Genomic DNA, 22312 nt, shown 5'->3' on the forward strand with positions numbered 1-22312 from the left:
TACATGGCATATCATATTCTACCTTAAATAGTTTTCTGTCCAAGGCTGGGCCATATGTCATACATTGATACATTCCACTCAAAAAACGTGTTCACACAACCGGATTCCTCTGTGGAAGTAGGCCTTTGCATTTCCAACACACATCCTCCATTTAGCTTTCAATAGAACAGCCGGAGACAGTAGGTCGGGCTACGTGGTTTCATTCAACTGTACGTTAAAGCCTTCAGCGAATAGGCCTTTGTTTTTTTCTCGAGTGAATCATGATCGCATGAGCGCATCAGATGTAATACCGCTTCATTCACCCTTCTAGGACGTCAGGCATCCATTATTATAATTCATGAATTCACGCGCAGAACCCCGATGAAATCCGTGAAAATGGATCCTAGCGACACTTTCTATACCATTCCTGCAATATATACTAGCTACTTAATTGAGAAATGCGTGTCAATATTTGTATTACTTAAAGGAAAACTCCATAGCAAGTGAGTATGGTTTTATGCCGATTTTAGCAACATTCGGCAGATAGATAGACAGACAGACAGACAGACAGACAGATGATAGATAGATGTAAGTAGAGCTAAGCACATCGAGAGAGAGAGAGAGAGAGAGAGAGAGAGAGAGAGAGCATTACAATATGTGAGTGAAATGAATACATACATGTATATCCTTGAATAATACCTCTAAACCAAGGTGCGTAATTCATTAAATGGTAATAGATGTATACACAACATGTACTTACAAATTGAGGCAAAGACATTTCTTAGATCACACATATTATTGTATCATTGATCATTCATTCAAATAATAAATACTTATAATCTGTATGGAAACAATGAATGGGGATATGTTGTGTTAGGGTATAGATCAGATAGTTTGAGCTAACAGCCGATAAACTCATAAACTAGATTATATATATATATATATATATATATCTTCATAAGGTATAAGGATCTTCATAAGGTAAGAAACATTTACACCTCAGTGTTTTGATACTGCTTTGTTTTTTATATATATAAACTCATAAACTAGATTATATATATATGTCTCTCTTCAGGACAACTGAATACGAATTGTCTGAACCGTCTGTCAAATATATTTTATATATTGAATATATATATATAAACTCATAAACTATATATATATATAATCTAGTTTATGAGTTTATATATATAAAAAACAAAGCAGTGTCAGAACACTGAGGTGTAAATGTTTCTTACCTTATGAAGATCCTTGACCTTTATAGTAATCGACCTCCTGTTTTGACGTTGAGTAATATCTCACTGAATACATTGTACATTGTCTTGATGACACTCGTGATCGACAATAAGTCGCTGTCGTCGTGTTCTTACGTAACTTTATCTATCACGCCAGTGCAGCTGCAGCACCCAAACTATAGACAGTCAGCGGGCGCGATGGATTTGATGGATGTGTCCCTCTTACGTCACTATAACCTGCTATACAGCTGTCAATGTTCAGACTACTATTGGATTTGCTTGAAGATATACTGTAACGAAAACGCTTTGAATATTTCCATTCCATGTAGGTTCTGTTAATAATTATACAAGGGAAACTTACATATTTATTGACAATAATGTAAGTATACTGAATGTATTTTACACTGGTATAGTATGTCCACTGCAGGCAGCAACGTTCTGTCAAGAGCGATCACCCAGTGAAATGATAACGGCTGACAAATTTGTTTGGTTACTTGTTTGTTGTTTAACGCATCACTCAGCAAAATCCATTGATCAACAGCATGAGATTCGAACTACGTATTTTAGTACGAAGGTGTGTCAATCAAATCAGCGAGCCTGAACACCCGATACAGTTAGTAGCCTCTTCCAACAATCACAGATAATTGCTGAAGACCTATCCAAACTTGTATCGTCACAGGTCACCAAAGCAGTCCCTGGTCTCGAAGCAAAACGATATCTATTAATCCAAAATATATTTTCCTTTTCCCATGCGTATTTCAAATACAAGAAAGTTATGTAACATAGTTACATTTCACTATTGGTAATGTTGATTTTGAGTTACAAGTTGTTGGGGTTACATTGTGTTTCTTTGCTTAGGTAAAGACAGTGAGTGAGTATAGTTTTACGCCGCTTGTAGCAATATTACAGCGGTTGATTGAAGATGTGGGCTTGACACATTGTACCCACATTAGTAACTGAAAAGTTGTCTTCGATGGATCGATGGGTAAAGGAATTCCATAAAACAGTTACATAGTGGAGTTGCCCTCCAGTCGGCCGCTCGCGTACCTGACTTCTGTCATCGATGCCGGTCACGTTCCGTCCTGCTTAGTGGCGAGAACAGACGCTTATCTCTAGAGCCATTTCATTCTATGAACACGTCACCTGTCTGGTCTACGATTTACTGGAAGCCGATTGAGATTATTCGTCCCGATTATTTCCATAGGCAATTAAGACTAGAAGGAAAGCATAGCCAGCACAAACGCCATAACCTCAGACACAGTCCTCGTCTGCTCATGGCGCGACAGAAACAGTGGCATCTATTACTTTCCGGATTTTAATTTCAATTTTCAAAAATATAAAATGTGTAATGAATATATATGTTTTCAAAATGTATCTCATGCGACCCTTACAACATATTTTACCTTGAGACCTAGGGTCCAACATGCATTTCTTGTTTCTTGTTTAATGCCATACTTAACTATTTTCCAGTTAATTGACGGGGTCATCCCAAATTGTTTTATATACTTTTTTTAAAAAAATCGTTCATCCTCGCAATTACATTTAACAATATAAAAAATTTGAGATGTCCCCCGAATTGTACTAATCTTTAATCCTCGCAATGACACAGGCTCATCCGGTATCGAAGTCCACCGATATAGTTCAAACTTATTATCCAACCCTTAACAATTATAGACCCGTGAAGGTCCCGGGGTAGAATAGGCCTTCAGCAACCCATGCTTGCGCGACTATGCTTGTCGTAAGAGGCGACTAACGGGATCGGGTGGTCAGGCTCGCTGACTTGGTTGACACATGCCATCGGTTCCCAGTTACGCAGATCGATGTTCATGCTGTTGATCACTGGATTGTCTGGTCCAGACTCGATTATTGACAGACCGCCGCCATATAGCTGGAATATGGCTAAGTGCGGCGTAAAACTAAACTCACTCACTTAACAATTATAGCACATCGGAGCCTTTTATTGCTTCATCCCCATCCAATGGGTATTCGGGTAAAGTTGTGATCATGTTTAAGCACATGCATGTGTATATGTTTGTGTATCTGTATCAAGTGTACAGTTTCATGTACATGCAGATATTGTGTGAAAGGTACGTGGGTACGTGCCACTTTGGTGCTTTGTGGCGTAGTTCCTGTTAGCTCTGTGTGCTGGAAACATTTTTGCTTGCGTATTATATATACTTTTTAATTAAGGGATTTCCTGTTTTTGAATTTGGTTTTTTGAATTGTTGTTTTAAGTACAAATGTAATGAATATATATGTTTTCAAAATATAACTCATTCGACCTTTACAACATTATACTTTGATTCCTAAGGTCAAATATATAATTCTTGTTCTTGTTTAATGCCATACTTAACTATTTTCCAGCTATTTGACGGTAGTCTGTAAATAACTGAGTCTGGGCCAGACAATCCAGTGATTAACGTCAGCATAAACATTGATTTACACAAATGGGATACGATATGTGACATGTTTCGACCATGATTTCATTTTGCGATCCTGAGCAAACGATCCAGGTGGATCTATTCGCTACATTACACATTATTGTGGCGTGATATTAACCCCCTGGATGCCACAGGGACATATATGTCCCTCCTCTTCACCCCTCACTTTGAAGTCGAATAATATTCTAAATATACCACGCATATATAAATACTTCACAGTTTTGAATTCTGCGGAAAATTCCCAGTTTCTTGATACCATCCACTATTATCTCAGACCAAGCTAAAGTGCTTAAAATCGCCTTTCAAAATAGGCTTCTTCGTAAATGTCGCCATTTTTCAAACTGTACAAAATCGAGATTCACAGCGTTATTTGCAGTATGTTTTGAAATGTGAAAATCGAATAATTACTGGGAGTAATGAATTTCAAAAATAGCATATTAATGATCACTGATATCAAGTTTTCATGTAACCCGGAACGATAATTCTGAAACGTCACCGATGTACCCAGAATCGGTTGGGATGTTTTCGAAAATACACTTACACGAACGCCGAAGTGCGCTTTCCGCCATATTGGATAGTGTTTACTAAATCACGTTTCGAGAAGGCCGGTATTGAGAAGCCCATTACATCATGTATACTTCATAGTTAGCTGCGACAAATGCATCATTGAATTCCCCATATATCTTAGAATCAAATTACAAATGGTCTTTGTCACCAATACCAACTGTCTAGACAAAACGAAACGAAATATACTTTGTATGAAAACGAACGGTGTGCTCGAAAGACAGCGCTTGACTGAAATGTAAACAAAGAAAAAATCCAATTTTACACTGCGTAGCATTTTCGGAAATTTCCTAACATCCAGCCCTCTAATCATTGCTTACAATAGCTCAATACGCTTAGTATATTCAGGGGAAGAGTATCGTGGCAAAAAATAGCAAATTGAAAATAGATACAATGAAATAATTTGGTAATTCATAAGAAACTGTCAAACTTTTAGTGCAGCGTGACGCCATGACAGACGCAAAATCACGCAGAACGACAACGGTACTTATCGGCATTTCTGGCTTCTTCCGTCATTTACAATGTAAACGATAGGAACATATCACAATACACAGATAGTCAGAAGAATTCTGATTACTTACATCTCACATTTATATACAAAAGATCCCTGAATCAAGCAAAATGTCGTCGCAAAATCCTGTGTACCCTTCTCAGCGAAGCCGCCATTTTGAAAGAAATCGGTCATCGGTAGTGATGTCATACGTCAACATTGTTGCACATATTAGGCAATTTCTTTGAGGTGAAGGTCGGTTGAACAAGAGTAAACACAATGCCCATACCATTCCGATTGCACTTTTAGTATTGTGATGTATATTTTGCGCATCGTTCAGATATTTTTTCATGAAACTGATTTCAGTATCTACGTATATCCATGTGCAACACCATATCATGTGTGGATATAAGGTATCCGTTTTTATTGTTTGAAAGCTTTTGATTGTTTGAATAATATTTACATGGGAAACTGTCTAAGTAAGTGTATTACACCACATTTTAAGCCTCTACACAAGTGTTGGAAGATCACACGTAGCCATTACTGCAACATGTGCTTTAGTTCCCGTGATGTGCAATATTCAATACGTTGGGACAAATATTGCAGTTTCATATGAACAGGTTAATAAACAACGATTTAATTCCAACTTATAAGTAAAACGGATAATATTAATGAAAATGATTTGTACATTTTATCAAATGTAGGGGCACACATACTACTATTTAAAGGAATTGTCTTGTTCATTGTATTGGTTCGTGTCGTTTTTATAGACAAAACTATTATCAATATTAAGTGACCAGGTGCGAGTTTGTCAAAACGTTTCATGATTCATTATCATTGTTTTCGATAATAAAGTCAATTCAAATGCGATTAAAATATATCTGATGGCAGAATGTCTAACTCAAACAATATTTATACGGAAATTGTTAAAAATATATACATCAGGTCAAGTCTTAATTTGGACAAGCATTACGTCCATTTTCTAATACTTCTTTACTGAAACATCGATCTCTTTGTTCCTTTCATTGCATACTTATGAAGGGAATTGATTTCATAATCATGAGAAGAAAAGTCTTTTTCCTAAATGAATACTCAATGAACATTCAGGTGTTGTGAAATTTTCATTTATGCTAAATTGATGCTAGGCAGGTGCGCGTGTTGCTCACAATAAGATATGTAGTAAAACCGTGTAATTGTTGATATATTCAGGACACTATTTCAGTGATAATACCATTCATTTTATATTTTGGCTGAAAAGTGTTGAATTCTGACACAGAAGCCGAAATCTTTTACACATTGAGTGGAAATTAGGTTAGATATATACTAATCAGCAACCAGAGTAGTCTTTTTCCGACGTCACAAAATGCACAAAACATGCTGTGACGTCAACTAAAATGTCGCATTATTTTCAGTTATTTCATTACGTTTGAAAATGTGGCTGTTACTCCGTTAATAATGATGGAAAATTAATAAAAATACATATACACAAACAGGAGAATATGGGAATCTAAGAACTAAAATATGTATCGGATAGGGACATCCAAATCGCTATTGCCTGATTTTTGATGTAGTACACTTGCATCTTTTCTTACAAATTGTGAAACTACCAAAAGGTATCCTCTCACATTGGGGAAATTTGTGTTGGAATAGTCTGGTTCACTGTGAACAAAACATCACGAAAATATACTGTCCATATCCACAGCAAATTCTCTCCATGTGATCGGAGTTACATTGACCTAATGTAAACCATAGCTGAGTTATGCCCCCTTATCTTTATACGTGCATGACCTCTCTGTCGTCGTTTGACGTAATAGTAGAAAATCGATTTTTGACATTTATTGCGGGTCATTTTTTATTTTGTGAGTATGACGTTATGCATTAGCACATACATCCATTTCATATACACTTATGTCGTTCAGATATCAAGCTGTATTTTCTTCGCTGACACTTCCCGTAAAGATGCCAAATTAAAAAAATCGTAGCAGAGTGCTTTTATTGGTGCATGATAAAAAACTGAGAAATTTACTGTTTTTGAACACACACAAAAGTTTTGGACAACTTTTAGCAGTGTCTCTTTCTCAAACCCCTGAGGTAGCCGCAATTATATTTATACCAACGGATAGGAAATCAAATATCCTACATGTCTGTGCAATTTCATAGCCTACGCAGATCCAGGACCAGGCGAGCGCAAATCTCGCACAACGTTCACTTTTCAAACTTTATGAAAATGTGCGCCTGAAAAAAAACTCGGCATCCAGGGGGTTAAATAATCCAAGTAGGATATGTCTGTCTATGCGTTTCAGAAAAAAACATCTTATCTTTTTAATGCATTTATTTTTGCTAAAAGGCGTATTGTGAACTGGACAAGACTCATATATTGATATTAGATCAATTAAATCATGCATGTAACTGTGGAGAATGTGAAACGAAGAAGTTTTGTTGATCAAAGCGTTGTTCGGATTTATGTTCCCGTTCGTGGTTACCCTCAAGCTCCATACCACGACAAAGCTCCCTGCTGGTGGAACCTATAACAAAAGTCTAGCGTTGTGTTGAGCGATCACGCAACAAAGGTGAAGGTCGAAATCACCCATGCTCGCTCGCGGTAAGAAGTTTCCAATCACAGGTGTCGTTCACAATGAATTATCTTCCAGGCACTGCAAGTTTAATTCAGGAGATAGATAGTAAGTACAAGATACGGAAGAGGTAGCGAGCTATTCTGTCCTTCACTCGCGTAGAAATGTCTTTTCACTGGGGTTTCGCTCAAATTTTGTAATGGAATCATTCGTCAGATACAAGTTTCTCAATTCGTGAACACTTGTAATTTTGTACATGTTCTTTTTCAGAGAAGCTTCTGGTGGTGTTACGAGATGGGAGAACGTTGATAGGGTTTCTACGGAGCATTGATCAATTTGGTACGTACTTGAAGGGCCAGCAGAATATAAAATTATTATGAAAATGCTCCTTAAACATGCCCTCTTATCAATTCTAAAAAATACACTTTTCAAACGATCATTTACATTTTACTGAGCTTTTTATTTGTTCTAGAGGTCTGATCTTTTCATACTGTCACTATGACGTGTCTATTTTGAAACCCCACTTAGTCACGTAGATTTCATCATGTTTAAAGCACTGTTTTCCAGTGTCATATTTGTTAAGTAAATAGTATATCCCAAAACGGATGACGTAGGCAATTAACATCATCAAGTAGTGTGATGATGCAGTGAGATCTTGGCAGATTAAAATTTAGGGCGGATTCATAAATTGTTAGCAGTTGTAATCCAGAGCCATCCATCCCATAACATCGAAAATACATGACATCAAGATTAGGTCCCCACCTAATATAAGGTGATAACAAATGCCTAAACCTCTGGGCTACCAAACCACCCCTTCTGATATTGCCAATGGGTGCATTGTTTATTGGGTCAACTTACAAGGAGGTTCTGTTTAAGCTGTAACCACTCAAACCCACAAAGTCAGAAAAACATAATTGAGATTGTTCAGACATCAATAGAAAGACATTAGACTGATATGGGGTCAAATTTATTTTTTATTTAATGGAGTTGTCAAAATAATGGAAGCAGTAGCCATATCCTATCCGTACACGGAACACTTGTTTACCAACTTTATATAAACACAATAAACAAGGAGATAAAGTTACCCTGAAATGTTTGTTTGTGCAGCAAACCTTGTCCTGCACCGAACAATCGAGAGAATTCATGTTGGGAAGAAGTTTGGCGACATTCCGCGAGGCATCTTCATTGTGAGAGGAGAGAATGTTGTGCTATGTGGGGAAATTGTAAGTATGACCAATCTACAGACTTAACTCACCAAGTCTATTGTTGTATTTTACATATTTCAGGCTTGGTCAAATTAGTGCATTTTCTTATTGCCAAAATGTTTCCACTGTGTGTTTGCATTGTCAGGTTACCATTTGGACAATGCTGACAGTGAAATTGAATTTTGAACTCTCAGATTTGCTGTGTGTATCTGTGTTTCAATGATATGGGAAAAAATTGCTTTTCTAAGACATTTTTCTAGCATTAGTTACAAAATGCTACTCACAGAAGGTTAAGGAACAACCAATTAAGTGTATCATTCATTTACTACAGAATCTATGACTTCTTTTGAGCAGCATGAAAATGGACATATGGTGCAATACATCATGCACACGTAACCTGCCATGATGTTCTCTGTATTTTTATCATTAATTGTGATTAATTCCATCAAACAGCTTGTAAGTATTGTTATTATTTCTTACCATGAAGATCTTGAAGATCAAGGTGAAAACTGGTCTTCAGTAAACCATGCTTGTCAAAAGAGGTCACTAATAGCATCAGGTGGTCAGAGTCCCTGACTTGGTTGACACGTCATTGTATTCCATTTGCATTGGTCGATGGTCATGCTGTTGGTCACTGGATTGTCTGGTTGAGGTTCACTTATTTAGAGACTGCCACCACATAGCTCAAATATGGCTGAGTGTGAGGTAAAACTAAACTCTTTCTCTCACTCAGTCTTACCATGACATGATCAAAAATGATATTATCAATAGAATTAGTGTTGTTTTGTAAGATTTAAGCTGCCTTGTTAGCGGATGTGCAGAGTACAAGGAGACTTTCACCCAAAATCGGAGTAATTAAATATCAGTATTGGTATTATGTGAAGGTATTAAGTGTGAAGGCAAGTCATGACCCTCTTTAACTTTTTTTAAGTAGAAGATGTATGTTGTAATTTCATGTGAGGAGGCATATTCACCATGAATTGGGCACACCAGTATCAAGACTAACATCCAGATTTGCCTGAATCATACTGTTGTTTTCAATCTGCCAAGATCATCATCATGCTCCTCAGTTTCACTAGGGGTGTGTCAGAAACCTACACCACCTTGAACATTCTTACCCACATTCAGTTAACTCTCTAAGGTACAACTGGTGTACTGTTAGAAGTGGCAATGCCCGTAAAGATCCAGATAAGAGACAACTAACGAGATTGGGTGGTCAGACTTGCTCTCTTGGTTGATGAGTCTCATTGTGCCCCAGTTGAGTAGATTAATGCTTATGCTGTTGATCTCTGGATTTTCTGGTCCAGACTTGATTGTTTACAGACCGCCTCCATATAGCTGTAATATTACTGACTGCGGCATTAAACAACAAGCCAAAGTAGAGTAAATGCATGTGTGTGTTTGTCACTGCAGGATCTGGAGAACGAGAACAACCTACCCCTGGAGCAAGTGTCAATAGATGAAATACTAGAGATGCAGAGAGAGGAACATCTCCAGAAGCAGCAGGAGGAGGAAAAGAAGAAGAAGGCACTGATGGAGAGAGGTCTACAGCCTAACGATCATTCCGTCATGGATGAGTTCTTCTGAGTGATGTGAAACTCTGTCAGATGCTGGAAATGAGCTCTTTGGGGACAGAGGGTGCTTTTGTTATGGTATCGTGAATGGTAAACAGCTGTAATTACACTCAGGTCCCAGTCTTGGTATCCTTGTTGTATGCTACAGAAGGTTGGTTGATATTGGACATATGAAATGATATTGGGCATACACATCATGAAGTTGCAGTGTTGTGCTGTGTTAAAAGATAATTTGAGTAGCCGGAATATTTTTCTGAGCTGGTTTCAATAACCATTCATGATGCATATATTGTTTGTTATACATATTGTTCTTTTTGATAGTTATGTGGTGGTGGGGCAGCCTAGTGGTTAAAGCGTCAGTTTGTACATCCGAACAGCCGAGGTTCAATACCACACAATGGGTACAATGTGTGTAGCCCATTTTTGACGTCCCCTGCCATCATGATGCTGGAATATTGTGAAAAATGGTATAAAACAAACTCACTCAATCACTCACTTACCTTTGCATATTGGCAAGAGGGGAGTGTAGAAGCTTTGGAGTTTGTGAAAACATGATGAAATATTCATAAGTGTGAAGAGAATAGTCATTATGAACAAAGAACTCAAAATCAAGTTAAGGTTATCAGTATGTACAGTTGAAGGCATGGTCGAAGCAGGAAACGATTTGATCTGCTTGTTTAGAACTTCATTTCATTTTGTTCAGTGTACTTGAAGATGTTTGATAAATCGTTCAGTTTGAACTGAAATCCCCTCATTGGTTGATGTCATTCTTGAGATGTCTTTATGTTTCGTATCCAGTGAAGTAGGTATGATGTGAAGACTTCAGAAGGTTCTTTATTGAAGAGATGTTTTATTGAACATTTATTGAATCAGCAACAGATTCCTACTGTTCTTGAATTCATGTTTATGTTATCAGGATAGCCGCACACAACGAGAAAAAGCAAGTCAGTTGATTTTATTTACTGACTCTCTTAGATTTACCACAAAATGTTTTGTGTGTTTATTGTAGTCCACTGTCTGTGTGTTAATGACTAATTAGAGATTAAAACAGGTCTTCTCAAGAACTGTTTGGTAGGTCAAAGTGTTACAGTAGATTAAGTCTCAGGTTATAGATTCATGTTGAAAGTGCTCCCTCTGAATGCAGTACTGAAAAATACATTTTTGTAAATTTAATGTTTGTGCAAAACTCTGTGCAATCAGTGGGCATATTGTATTACAATGTACCAGAGTGTTAATAGAGCAGAAGAAGTCCTGCTGCCCATGTTGCCTCAGTTTGATCTGCTGAGTTGTGTCCCTTACATAGACAAGATCCAGTGATTTTTCTGTCCACTGTTTTTGTTGGCACAATAATCATGATTTCATCAAAGGCTTATGTCACTTCTGAATTTCCTTCAGTATTATAAATCTACAACTGAAATTACCTTGCTGTAACTGAAATATTGTTCAAAGCAGTGTAAAAGAAAACAAAGAATATTTGTATTCCTAATGAATGTATTGACAACTATGTTAAGAACATAAGCTCTGCATAGATTGAACGTTGCCACATGTACACAAGACAATGTGTTTTAGCTAATGAACAAGATAAATGTTACCTGTACTTATCTGTTTACAATATCAAATCAGATTCCATGGTGACAGAGGACATCGGTGGCCATGTCCACTGAGGAGCTAGTATTTGCTGTACAGAGTTGTGTCCCTTGGGCATGTCAGGACACCCCATTGTCAGGGTCATGAATTACGTTATATCCAAATTATATGTTTCTGGGATTGTCAGCATCCTACCCCAGCTCATGGGCTTCACCTAAGAGGTAATGTCAACACCATCATTTGAGGCATTTTGTCTCACATCAGAGTGGGTTATATAAGAGTCATTCACTCACCCTGTCATTTATTAAAAGGACAAAATATCTCCCTCAGTATGTCTAAAGATTAAGTTTGTAGCATGTTATTCCAGGTGTTACTTTGTTTTACAAGATGTTTATGTAAGTACGCTTGTTTTTCTTACATTTTCATTTTTTGGCATTATATGTTTTATGAGCCATGACTTTGTTATTTTGAGTACTACAAAATACATACTGACAATTGTGCCACATTTGGCGGGTCCGCTCTCGATCACCGAAGAAGCGTTAGATAGCTTGGGGTCAGAGCGACCTAAAGATCAAACATCAGTGACATTCAACATTCTCTTATGAAAAAGAACTGTCACTTTTGATCTTTCTTTACTTTCAAATATATCTCATTAGTTACTGGTTGCTCGTCACATCGATTTTTAATTTCAGCATGTTTGTTGACAATGATTTTGATTAAACAGCATTGCAGGAAAGTTTCAACTTCACGTTTGTTTTGATTGTATGATGACACAGGGCACTGTGGGATGAAGATACATAGTACAGTATATTACAGTGTGTAAGCCGAATGTCTAGAACCAAAAAATGCAGTCTGTAGAGGGAGGTCGGTTTATCTATGAGATACAATTTCTGTCATACACAGAGGGTGGTGATAGTGGTGATGGCAACAGTAAAGATGAGATACCATCATTACTTATTCATAAACATTACTGCTTAGTGTAATGCTTGCACAGAATCCCTGGCTTTCATGTGATATTCGAAATAGAATATTAGGTACACTCAAAATTTGTTCAGGGCATTTGATGATATTTTTGGATGTTGTGCTAATTACTCATGCAAAATGGGAACACCCTCATAGTCATTTCATGAAATGACTGAAATCACAATCTGACTGTAACATATAGATTGTGCGCCAGGTCAAATCAGTGGTATTTCAGATAAAACAAAATGTTGCGGTGATCAACAGCATGAGTATTCATATATGTAATTGAGATATGATTAGCTGTCAACCAACTCGGCAACATGGGTATCTAAGGGCCAGTTTGGCTGGGAACCACAACCATCACCCCGGTCATCACTAACATGGTCACTAACGTGGACCACTTTCATCACAATGAAGGTAGACACCTGTATTCATCTTTTTTTCTTTATTTCAACAGTCAAGCTATACAGAACATCTGTACATCAACATACTCAAATTATTAAGACCTACCATTTGCCAGGTATGAAATAGTTTCCCTTAAGTTATCTGAGGTTAGGTTTGTCTTCTTTGTGTTGGTTGCATGCCACTGAATGTTTGAAGTGCTTGTGTTGGGATAAATGTTCAGTTAATTTTAACACAGCCCTCAGCTGCAAGCAAGTCTTTGGTCAAATTCAGCAATATTCCAGCTACATTGGAACAGCTGGTAAATACTCAAATCTGGTGCAGGCACCACAACCTGGTACAACTGTTTCTGAAACTTTCTGTTAATCCAGGCCACCCTCAGAATTCTATACCATTCTATATCATACCACCAGTCAGTGCTGTTGTCTCCCAATGTGAAGATAGATGAGGCTGTCCTGCCATCTCTCGATCAACAATAAACACTTTGCAAGGTGAAAAACAAGGAGTGAATGAGTTTAGTTTCATGCTTAATGCCACCATCACCAATATTACAGCTATATGGTGTTGGTCTGTGAATAATTGAGTCTGAATCAGACAATCCAGTGGTCAACAACATGATCACTGACCTGCATAATTGGGATACGATTACCAGTCAGCAACTCTGACCACCCTATGGCCAATTCTAACACGGATCTTCTCAGCTCAATAAACACAGGGATACAGGTCCAAGGCATGAGTTTTTGTTTGATCTTCAACACCACACTCCAACATAATCAAGCTATATGATCTGCACATAATACAACCTTGAACAAACAATTCAGTAATAGATATGATGAGTAATCAATGCCAGGGTGAGAAAACATGCCACTGACCGAGTACAAGAGACTGACCACATGATGATTCTAGTACATTTACAATCAGGATCGGTCTGATTTTTGTTTAAAACTGCTCTCAGCAATATTCCAGCTACATGACAGGTCCAGATTGTTTGGGACATATTCTTACTTAGATCCCTAACAGAATTACATGGTCAAGCATCTAAATGTTCAGTTGATAAAAAATGCCATAAAGTGCTGTTTTCATGTACTGAGAGTAAGAGTATTTGATAAGCATGTGGTTATCATGACACAGCTTTGACTTTGGATGTCGATGGTTGGTCTGTTTCCTGCTCATATTCAATTTCAACATGGGGACGTTTCCTTCGAGGTGCAGCCTTTCTGGGCTTGTCATCTTCAGAGGAGGAGCTGTCAGACAAGTCACTGTCCCTCATGTCCTGTACAAGAAAGGAACAAGGTAACATCAACACCATCTTCAAACATGCTTCAACAGTACAGAAGTAACTATCCTGTTTCAAGCTATTTGTTGTTTAATGCTGCACTCCACATTATTCCAGCTATATGGTGATGGTCTATAAATAATCGTGTCTGAACAATCAAGTGATCAACACCATGAGCATCTATGCAACTGCCAGCCTGATATAAATGCAGGACGACACACAAGCTCCATGGGTGTTGCCATTGAGCAGGAATATATCTCTGATGCAGAGGTACAAAAATGTTCACCATATTTATTTGTTAGTCAGACTCGTATATCTTTTATTACCATACTCAAACACTGACAGCAATAGATAGCTGCCTGTAAATCGTCAAGTCAGACAAAAAAGTGGTTAAAATGAAGAACAATCAGTACTGCCTATCATGATCAACCACGGTTTCTTTCTCATTACTATTAAACTGCCATAATGAGTTCTTTACCTCCATGTCAGATACATCACTCTCATCAAAGTCTTCATCAGCTACATACTCAATTTCACCAACTCCCTGTAATTGAATAATTTTCAGATACATGATTTTTGCATGTACTTACATGTTTTGCATGTGGCAAAACTTTGAACCTATCAGAATGTATCAAGAGCCACTTTGCATAACAAGGCAGATGACAAGTCATTTTAAATGCCCATACTAACAAAATAACCTACACGGTCAGACATGAACTGCACAAACACAGGTCAACAAACATCTCTCATCAATTGAAACAGTGAGTGAGTTGTGTTCTACAACGATTTTTGCAAAATTCCAGTAACTTCATGGTGGGGGACAACAGAAATGCGCTTCAAACTTTGTACCTACGTAAGGAATCGAACCTGGGTCTTTGACATGACGAGTGAACGCTTTCACCACTAGGCTACCATAGCACCACACCTTACTTGAACTTGAACTGTTCACATCTTTGATTCCAAAAGTTTAGTTAAATTGTGTTGAGCTGAGATTGACTGTGACAATAAGGAAAATTGACTTAGTTTTACATAAAGCACTAAAAAATGGGAACTACATAGGGGATATTTTCAAGGATGGCCAACGATGAGAGAGAATATGTGAATTTGTGAGCATTTGAAACTGTCTTGTCCCACCATAGTGTGCATACCAGCTTCAAAACAATCACTTTGTCTCCCTTTGACAAAACAAGGTGGCACCTGCACGCATTTTGTGTGGCCAGGAGTGACATAATAAATCGACCTGGAATAACTCCTGAAAAAAATGGCGGCTCTGACCTGTCCTTGTGGTGCTGCAAGGAGCACAAGTATTCTAGAGCAGGGAAGTTAATATGTTCACTGAGCAAAGGGAGATAACTCTTATGAGTTGCCTTTGCAAGTCTTTCAAATTTCAACATTTTCAAATGTTTGTTTCATTTAAAGCCCACAGCTGTCATTCAGAACACGTTGTCCTACACGTTTTGATGTAACTGGATATAAAACACATACCCTGATTGTTAGGTTATTCAACCTCAAAATGTCACTGTGAATGGCCAGATGAAAGTTAGCTGGAAGAACTAACTCAACACTGTGTAATAATTAACAATCATAAAATACAAAACTTGTGTAGTGGTAGGAACCTGTATAATCTGATTTTAATGATTTGTAGGTATAACCTATTAACATCATGGTAATAAAAAGATGCCACTGTCTCTCATGATAATAGATTCTCCCCCATCCTCCCCCAACTGAAATGAAGGGCAATTAATACACCTACCTCCTCTTCTTCATCTTCCCTCTCTACCTCTTCCTCCTCCTCTTCATCCCTCTCCCCTTCCTTCTCTGACTCACTCTCACTTTCCACTTCTTCCTCATCCAGCACCTTGTCAAAGGCATGGCTAGGGAAGTTGTAGATATCCCCGTACTGTAACAAGACGCAGGCATCAATACAACACTCACGGATTGATAGCAGTCAGTTGCACATAATGCTGAACAAGCTGATAGCTGACACAAGAAGAATTTCAGACTGATGTGATTTGTGATAATCTGACCAGGACCACAATCAGACAGGTACTGATACATTTTTATTTGGTACTAGGAACCAGTTCAAAAAGGAAATACACTGAGTAATAAGGACGCATTATAGAATGGACTCTGCAGTGAAAACATGCATTGCTCACTCCTGAACTACTCTGAAGAGGAATCCTTTGAGTACACATGTACTGGGAAGTCTTTCACAGGAGTAGGGTTGGGGGCAGCTTAAGTGACAACTGCCTAAAGTATGCTCTCACCAAAGCAAACAAATATCTTGTACCATAGAATTATCAGACTAAAGAAGCATGCATCAAGCTTAACAACTCAAACGCTGATCTCTGTTTCATGAAATGTGGTCCTCCAGCAACCTGCACTCACCGTGCCCTTCTTCAACCTCTCAAGAAGCTCCTTCTCAATCGACGTCGTCAACTGAGCAGCAGCAAAGGCCTTTTCCTGCAGAGAAAAATGCATGTTGATAGTAAGAACCCTTTTCTACACTTGTCATGACTCATACTAATATTCTCACAGAAACTCCAGAATAACATTTCACCTAATGACTAACTAATGAGATACTACATCATCTGTATTTCATTCCACAGTGAGAGCCATCATCACAGAGAACACCTGTCACTTCTGGCCAGGATCCAAAGCTGATATTTTGTTGCTTGCTTTGTGATTAAGCTTCACAAAACAATACTCTTGCTACATTATGTCAGCTTGTCTGGAAAGTCTCGACCAAACAAATCAATGGTTTAAAATTAAGGGCAATGTTCAAGCAGTCAGTGAATGCCGACCAAGGCCTACAAAGTCATTGAACCTGACTACATGCACAGTTATTAGCCTTGTACAACAACCATTGCTTACTGGAAACTACCTATGTTTGTGGCTGACACCAGGTAGTCTCTTTTAGAGAAGACTGTCAGTTTCATTGTTCGTGGTCAGGCAAATGCGTGACCTGTCTGGTAGTCATTTGTATTGCAACAGGGGCCATCTCAAGTACACATTAGACCTTACTTCCCCTACTGGTATGTTGAGAGCAGCATGCCATGAAAGATATGAAGATTTCATGCTAAAACAAGGAAAATGCAGCACAGCATTGTCCATCATATGACCAAAGCATTCCAACTGCTATGTCATGACACATCCAGTAAAATATATTGCTGGGTGTCTGTGAAAAACATGTCAGTCTCACCTCCTTCCTTGATTCTCTCTTTTCCACCTTCCGACTGAGGGGCACCAACTTTTTCCTGCAACAGACCATGGAGGTCAAGATCATCTCTACATTACCTTCACTTTTTTGTAATTGGTGTTTAACAATGTACAGAGCAATATTTCAGCTGTATGATACAGATGGTTAACCCAGAAGCCTTAATCAGACAATCCAGAGATAGATATTGAGGGTAAAGGTCCAATTAGAACTATTTTATCCATCCTATTCTAATCTAGAATCTCAAGTGCCAATTCCATAACACACTTGATATCTCCAGGGTATGTTTTGATAAATCTCCACTATAACCTGGATGTACCTATGGCTCTGCCCGATAACTATATTAACTCACCTTTACTGGAACTGAATCTCAAAGAAGCCAATCAGCTAAGCCACCATTACAACAATGCTTACAAGTGTCAACAAAGATAGTGCTTGCAGCTATAAAGGTTTGTCCGCAGTGCAAATTGTCAGGCCCAAAACTTTAAAAAGATATATGCAGGAACTCCTTCCTGTTTCAGAGTCCCTCTGCATGAATTGTGTTGCCAAGTTTATTCAGTCAGATAATTTAAAAAGTGAAAGTGAGACTGGTACGCTCAACTTCCCAGCGTATACACCTGAGTGGATAAAAAACAAGTAAAGGGAGGTAATAAAATAATCTGTCCATATATGCATTCGACATGTAATGGAGATCTATAGGAATGTATACCCTGGAGATGTTGAGGATGATTCCATAATAACACAAAAGATCTTTAAACAAAGATTAGAGCCCAGTTAACTCAATTAGGCCATGTAAATTCTTAATCTTGCAAAGACTGATTGGTATAGTTTCTTCAAGGAAAAATAATGACAGTTCACCTCTGTATAGGAACCTTTATGATTTTGGTGGTATTTTGTCGAAGAAAATGACAAATCATAAAGAGACTGCAGTTTGCAACTAGACTGATCTGTATTGCAAGTTTCAGCAAGAAATGTATACCAATCTAGCAGTCTGCTCCAGAAAAGGAAACAAGTGAATGGACACTACAGGGAGTCTGCTCCAGAAAAGGAAACAAGCAAATGGATACTACAGGCATACCTGAATGTCTTTCAAACAAAGGGGATAATAAACCTGTCATAGAACAATACTCACTGTCTTTTCAGAGTCAGCTTTCTTATTCTTATCAGATACTGTGTTATTTTGGTGAACCTCTGTTTGCACTTATGCCTAATAAACCTGAAAGATAAAATAGTAACCATGGCAACACCATTCCAAAACACAATGTGTACAAGAGGGGTGTAGTAGACTACACAACACACAAAAAGTCAAGTCATTCCTTGGATGTAACTTTTTTTCGATGTTCAGATACAATATTTTATATTTCCATGATGTTCCTCAAAATGATCAACATCAGAAACGTTACCGGTACTTACAAGAACATAAGAATTTACCCAAATGTCTTTATGTATTATAATTTAAAAAATGCTTTGAGAGGGGTGATCGTAAGCATGATAATGATTGTGTTGTTTAACATTGTACTCAGCGGCATTTTAAAAATATGATAGCAGCCAGGTAATAATAAACCAGACCAGACAAGTCATTGATTCACATCACAAGCAAGGATTCAACATATGTTACATTGGGGATTTCACTTTCTTAGTAAAGTACAAATTCTAGTACTTTTCTGGTTGATTCCCATCCGGGATTTGAACCCGTACCCTCAGAGTCAGGCACCTAATCACCAGCACACAAAAGTGAAAAAATGAAAGTGAAATCCCAAATGTGACACATGTTGCATCTGACCACTTTCTAAATGGCACCGTGTAATCAAAGCAATGATTCACCCAAATGAGTAATGTCATAGTGTCTCTTACAATAAGTATAGACTGCTGGGCATCTATGATTTACCTATATTTCCCAAGTTTCACCAACAAACTTATGTGTCGAATCTATTTATAGTTTGGGTTAAGCTCTTAGACAATCAGGTACTGTTAAACTAAAGGTATTCATTTAGGTCTTTGCACCATGTTCACCTACAGCTACCATGAGAGAGAGAATATCCTTTTACACGACTTTTAGCAATATTTCAGCACTAACAGTAACACACGAGGGACACCAGAAATGGGGAATCTAACCTGGGTCTTTGGCAAGACCACCCAATGCTTTAATCACTAACACTGCCCCACAGAAACTACCTCAATCTACAGTTAACTCACCTTGGCCAATAGATCAGATTGTCATCAATCTGTTTGAGTGCCTGTTCATAATTTCTGGAGAGTTTCACCTTTTCCCAGAGTTTGCTGGGGAAAGCTGCCCTCTCGATCACCTTCATGTAGAGATAGCACACGCCTTTCTCTTCTCGTATTGTCGCATACTGGCTGTTGGCCAATGGGCATGATGCTCTACTACACAGGCCAGTCAAGTTGTATTCATTTCGACAAAACTTTTGTGACTTGGTTCTGAAAGGAGAAGGAGAATCTCAAAAACTCTTCAACATGCCAACAATTTTAAATTTCACATTCTGGGCAGTAATATCTGAGGGTTGTTATCTTAATCAAAATATGGATACCATGGTTTTCAGTGTTACAAGTATACACTTCACTCACTAGACTTAACCAATAATCCTTATTCCTTTTCTGTATTGTAGAGAGTGGAGTTTGGTCTACCATCACCATATACAGTTTGACAGCCTATATAACAAGTGACACAGCCCATGGACATATCAGCACAGGTTATGTATGGATACAGTTTAAAATGATAAATTAAGTCAGGTAATGATACAGTATAATGAAGGGACAAACCAATACTGGACTTTTTAAATACATGTCACCATTGTGGATGACATTCACCTTCTTAACTTTCACATCTTTTCTGCCTACTTCCCCCACCAACACAAAACACTTCACATCTTCATATAAAAATTACTTTTAAAAATGACCATAAAATAATATGTGTACTGTTTTCTATGACCAATTCCTTGACATGTGATACCCCAAAATCCAACTGACAAGGCCAACCCGTTAATAAATGACTTGTCTCTCACTTGACAAGAGCATCCAAAGTTCTTTATTTTCTTAAGCATATTTTCATAATGCATGAAAGTGTTTTTACAGTGTACTGATATATCGAAATATATTTTTCATTTTATATCTAAACTGTCAATAAACTGTTAAACACATAACACAACATTTGCTTGTTGTTTAATACACTTGGCAATATTCCAGCCATTTGCTAGTGGATTATTGTGCCTGCACAGTGGTCAACAGCATGACCATTGATCTACATAATTTTGATGCAACAGCATGTGTCAACAATCCGACCCTGTTTCAACTAGAATGGGTTACTGACACAATGTGCGGGATAACGTTCACCCCAGAGTTGTTTTGGTTTGATTTTCGAGTTTGAGGACGTATTAAAGTTAATAAAATGGGTGTCATGTCATGGTAATCAGGCAGGATGTGTGGGAAATGTATAATTGAGAGGTACGTGTGCATAGTTTTGAATGTCACCGAATTCTTAGCGTACATTTCGGCCTGAAATCGGAACGAGTTGATGTCGGCACGACAATCCAATATGGCAGCTGCTGCTCCTTTACTCTATTAATATATACGATGTGCGTGAATATCTATGGTCTATGTTTAACCTATGGTGCAATATCGGATTCCTGTGGTTGCTGAAGACCATCATCACAGGTAACATCAAACAATGAATTATACCACATTAATCTTTGTTTATTCTCACCTTGTCTTGAAGGAGCAGAATGAATCATTTATGATGCTCCAGATTACCTGTGGGAGAAACACAATGTTCAACCTCTGAATGTGGCAAACACATGTACCCTTGTAACAAATAGATACTTGAAGGTAAGCATAACATGATAAATAGGCTACAAGAATCGTGACATTTAATGATCAGATTCGTGATAACAACTTTAGGTAAGAGTTCCGCCAGTACCCCCAGCCCACATCAAAAACCAAAATTACAAACAGACATGAATGCATCATCCTAAATACCCATTCAAAAAAACTTTTTTTACAAACAAAAAATTGAAACGGCAAAGGACATAATGGATGGTAGAAGATCCTCACGTCATCATGCTGCATCTTTGACAGTTAGAATACTCCACAGCTAAAAGGTTTCACTGTTTGAATACATTCTGTTACGAAACACACGTGCTGAAATGTTTCTATCTGAAGTCGGCTCGAATGTTGTCGTAAACCGGAAGTTTAAGAGTATTGCATTTATTTATATTACTGTATCAACATTTTTTGACAATAAGCATGGCGGGTATATATCAACATGCACAGAGATAGACAAAAGTGTACAAAACGTTGGACAACTGATATATATATGTACATACGGCATGTCGTAACGTGTGCAAAAGGGGAGGCTACTCTTTTCAAACGCTGTTCACAAGTTTCTGGGTTGAGATATAGAAGTAGTGAAATCACACGAGAAGGAATTAAACACCAAGTCTTCAGTGTTGTTTGGGTGTCTTTTTTTAACTACAATCACCAAATGTATTGTATTGAATCTGCAAGTGTCTACTGTTGTTGCTGGCAATTTCATTTTGCCAACAGTTATTTCAACGATACATGTTATATAGAGATAGGTCACAGACAAGATATGGTGATGTACATGTAAGGAAAATGGATGGCTCAGTCACATTTCACGAATATTGTATTCATGTTATCTTACACATGATGTTCATCCCTTCGTCATCCGTACACAGAAGCAATAATGTACTAAACCACATTCTCGTCAACTTTGACAAAAGAATGCATTTTCATGATGGCAAATGGATGGACAACTTCTTAATAGCAGAG

The 22312-nt window shown here is 37.8% G+C and overlaps 2 protein-coding genes across 2 annotated transcripts; one reads left to right on the top strand and one right to left on the bottom strand.

The window, feature by feature from the left end:
- The first annotated feature begins 7203 nt into the window (after positions 1 to 7203).
- LOC137265297 (U6 snRNA-associated Sm-like protein LSm1) lies at positions 7204 to 12391 on the top strand. The gene is made up of 4 exons (XM_067800656.1): positions 7204 to 7390; positions 7553 to 7621; positions 8390 to 8505; positions 9901 to 12391. Exons 1-4 carry the CDS (start codon positions 7345 to 7347, stop codon positions 10072 to 10074), a joined length of 405 nt encoding a protein of 134 aa, XP_067656757.1. The 5' UTR covers positions 7204 to 7344; the 3' UTR covers positions 10075 to 12391.
- Positions 12392 to 13039: 648 nt separating this feature from the next.
- On the bottom strand, positions 13040 to 21871 carry LOC137265237 (protein MAK16 homolog). The gene is made up of 9 exons (XM_067800591.1): positions 21575 to 21871; positions 21228 to 21274; positions 19703 to 19945; positions 18639 to 18722; positions 17492 to 17546; positions 16678 to 16752; positions 16043 to 16189; positions 14768 to 14833; positions 13040 to 14286 (listed from the first exon to the last, which is right to left on the bottom strand). Exons 1-9 carry the CDS (start codon positions 21587 to 21589, stop codon positions 14134 to 14136), a joined length of 885 nt encoding a protein of 294 aa, XP_067656692.1. The 5' UTR covers positions 21590 to 21871; the 3' UTR covers positions 13040 to 14133.
- Positions 21872 to 22312: the final 441 nt, after the last annotated feature.

Source organism: Haliotis asinina, chromosome 15 (genome assembly GCF_037392515.1).
Source record: "Haliotis asinina isolate JCU_RB_2024 chromosome 15, JCU_Hal_asi_v2, whole genome shotgun sequence".
Taxonomy (NCBI): Eukaryota; Metazoa; Mollusca; class Gastropoda; order Lepetellida; family Haliotidae; genus Haliotis; species Haliotis asinina.

Bases quoted from the DNA above. Each gene is read 5' to 3' on its own strand.
- LOC137265297 (XM_067800656.1), top strand. From the start codon at position 7,345: ATGAATTATCTTCCAGGCACTGCAAGTTTAATTCAGGAGATAGATA. The intron at 7,391-7,552 runs GTAAGTACAAGA...GTTCTTTTTCAG, and splicing joins TTTAATTCAGGAGATAGATA to AGAAGCTTCTGGTGGTGTTA. The intron at 8,506-9,900 runs GTAAGTATGACC...TTGTCACTGCAG, and splicing joins TTGTGCTATGTGGGGAAATT to GATCTGGAGAACGAGAACAA.
- LOC137265237 (XM_067800591.1), bottom strand. The intron at 18,723-19,702 runs GTGAGTTAACTG...TTTATCTTTCAG, and splicing joins AATCTGATCTATTGGCCAAG to GTTTATTAGGCATAAGTGCA. The intron at 16,753-17,491 runs GTGAGACTGACA...TTTTCTCTGCAG, and splicing joins AGAGAGAATCAAGGAAGGAG to GAAAAGGCCTTTGCTGCTGC.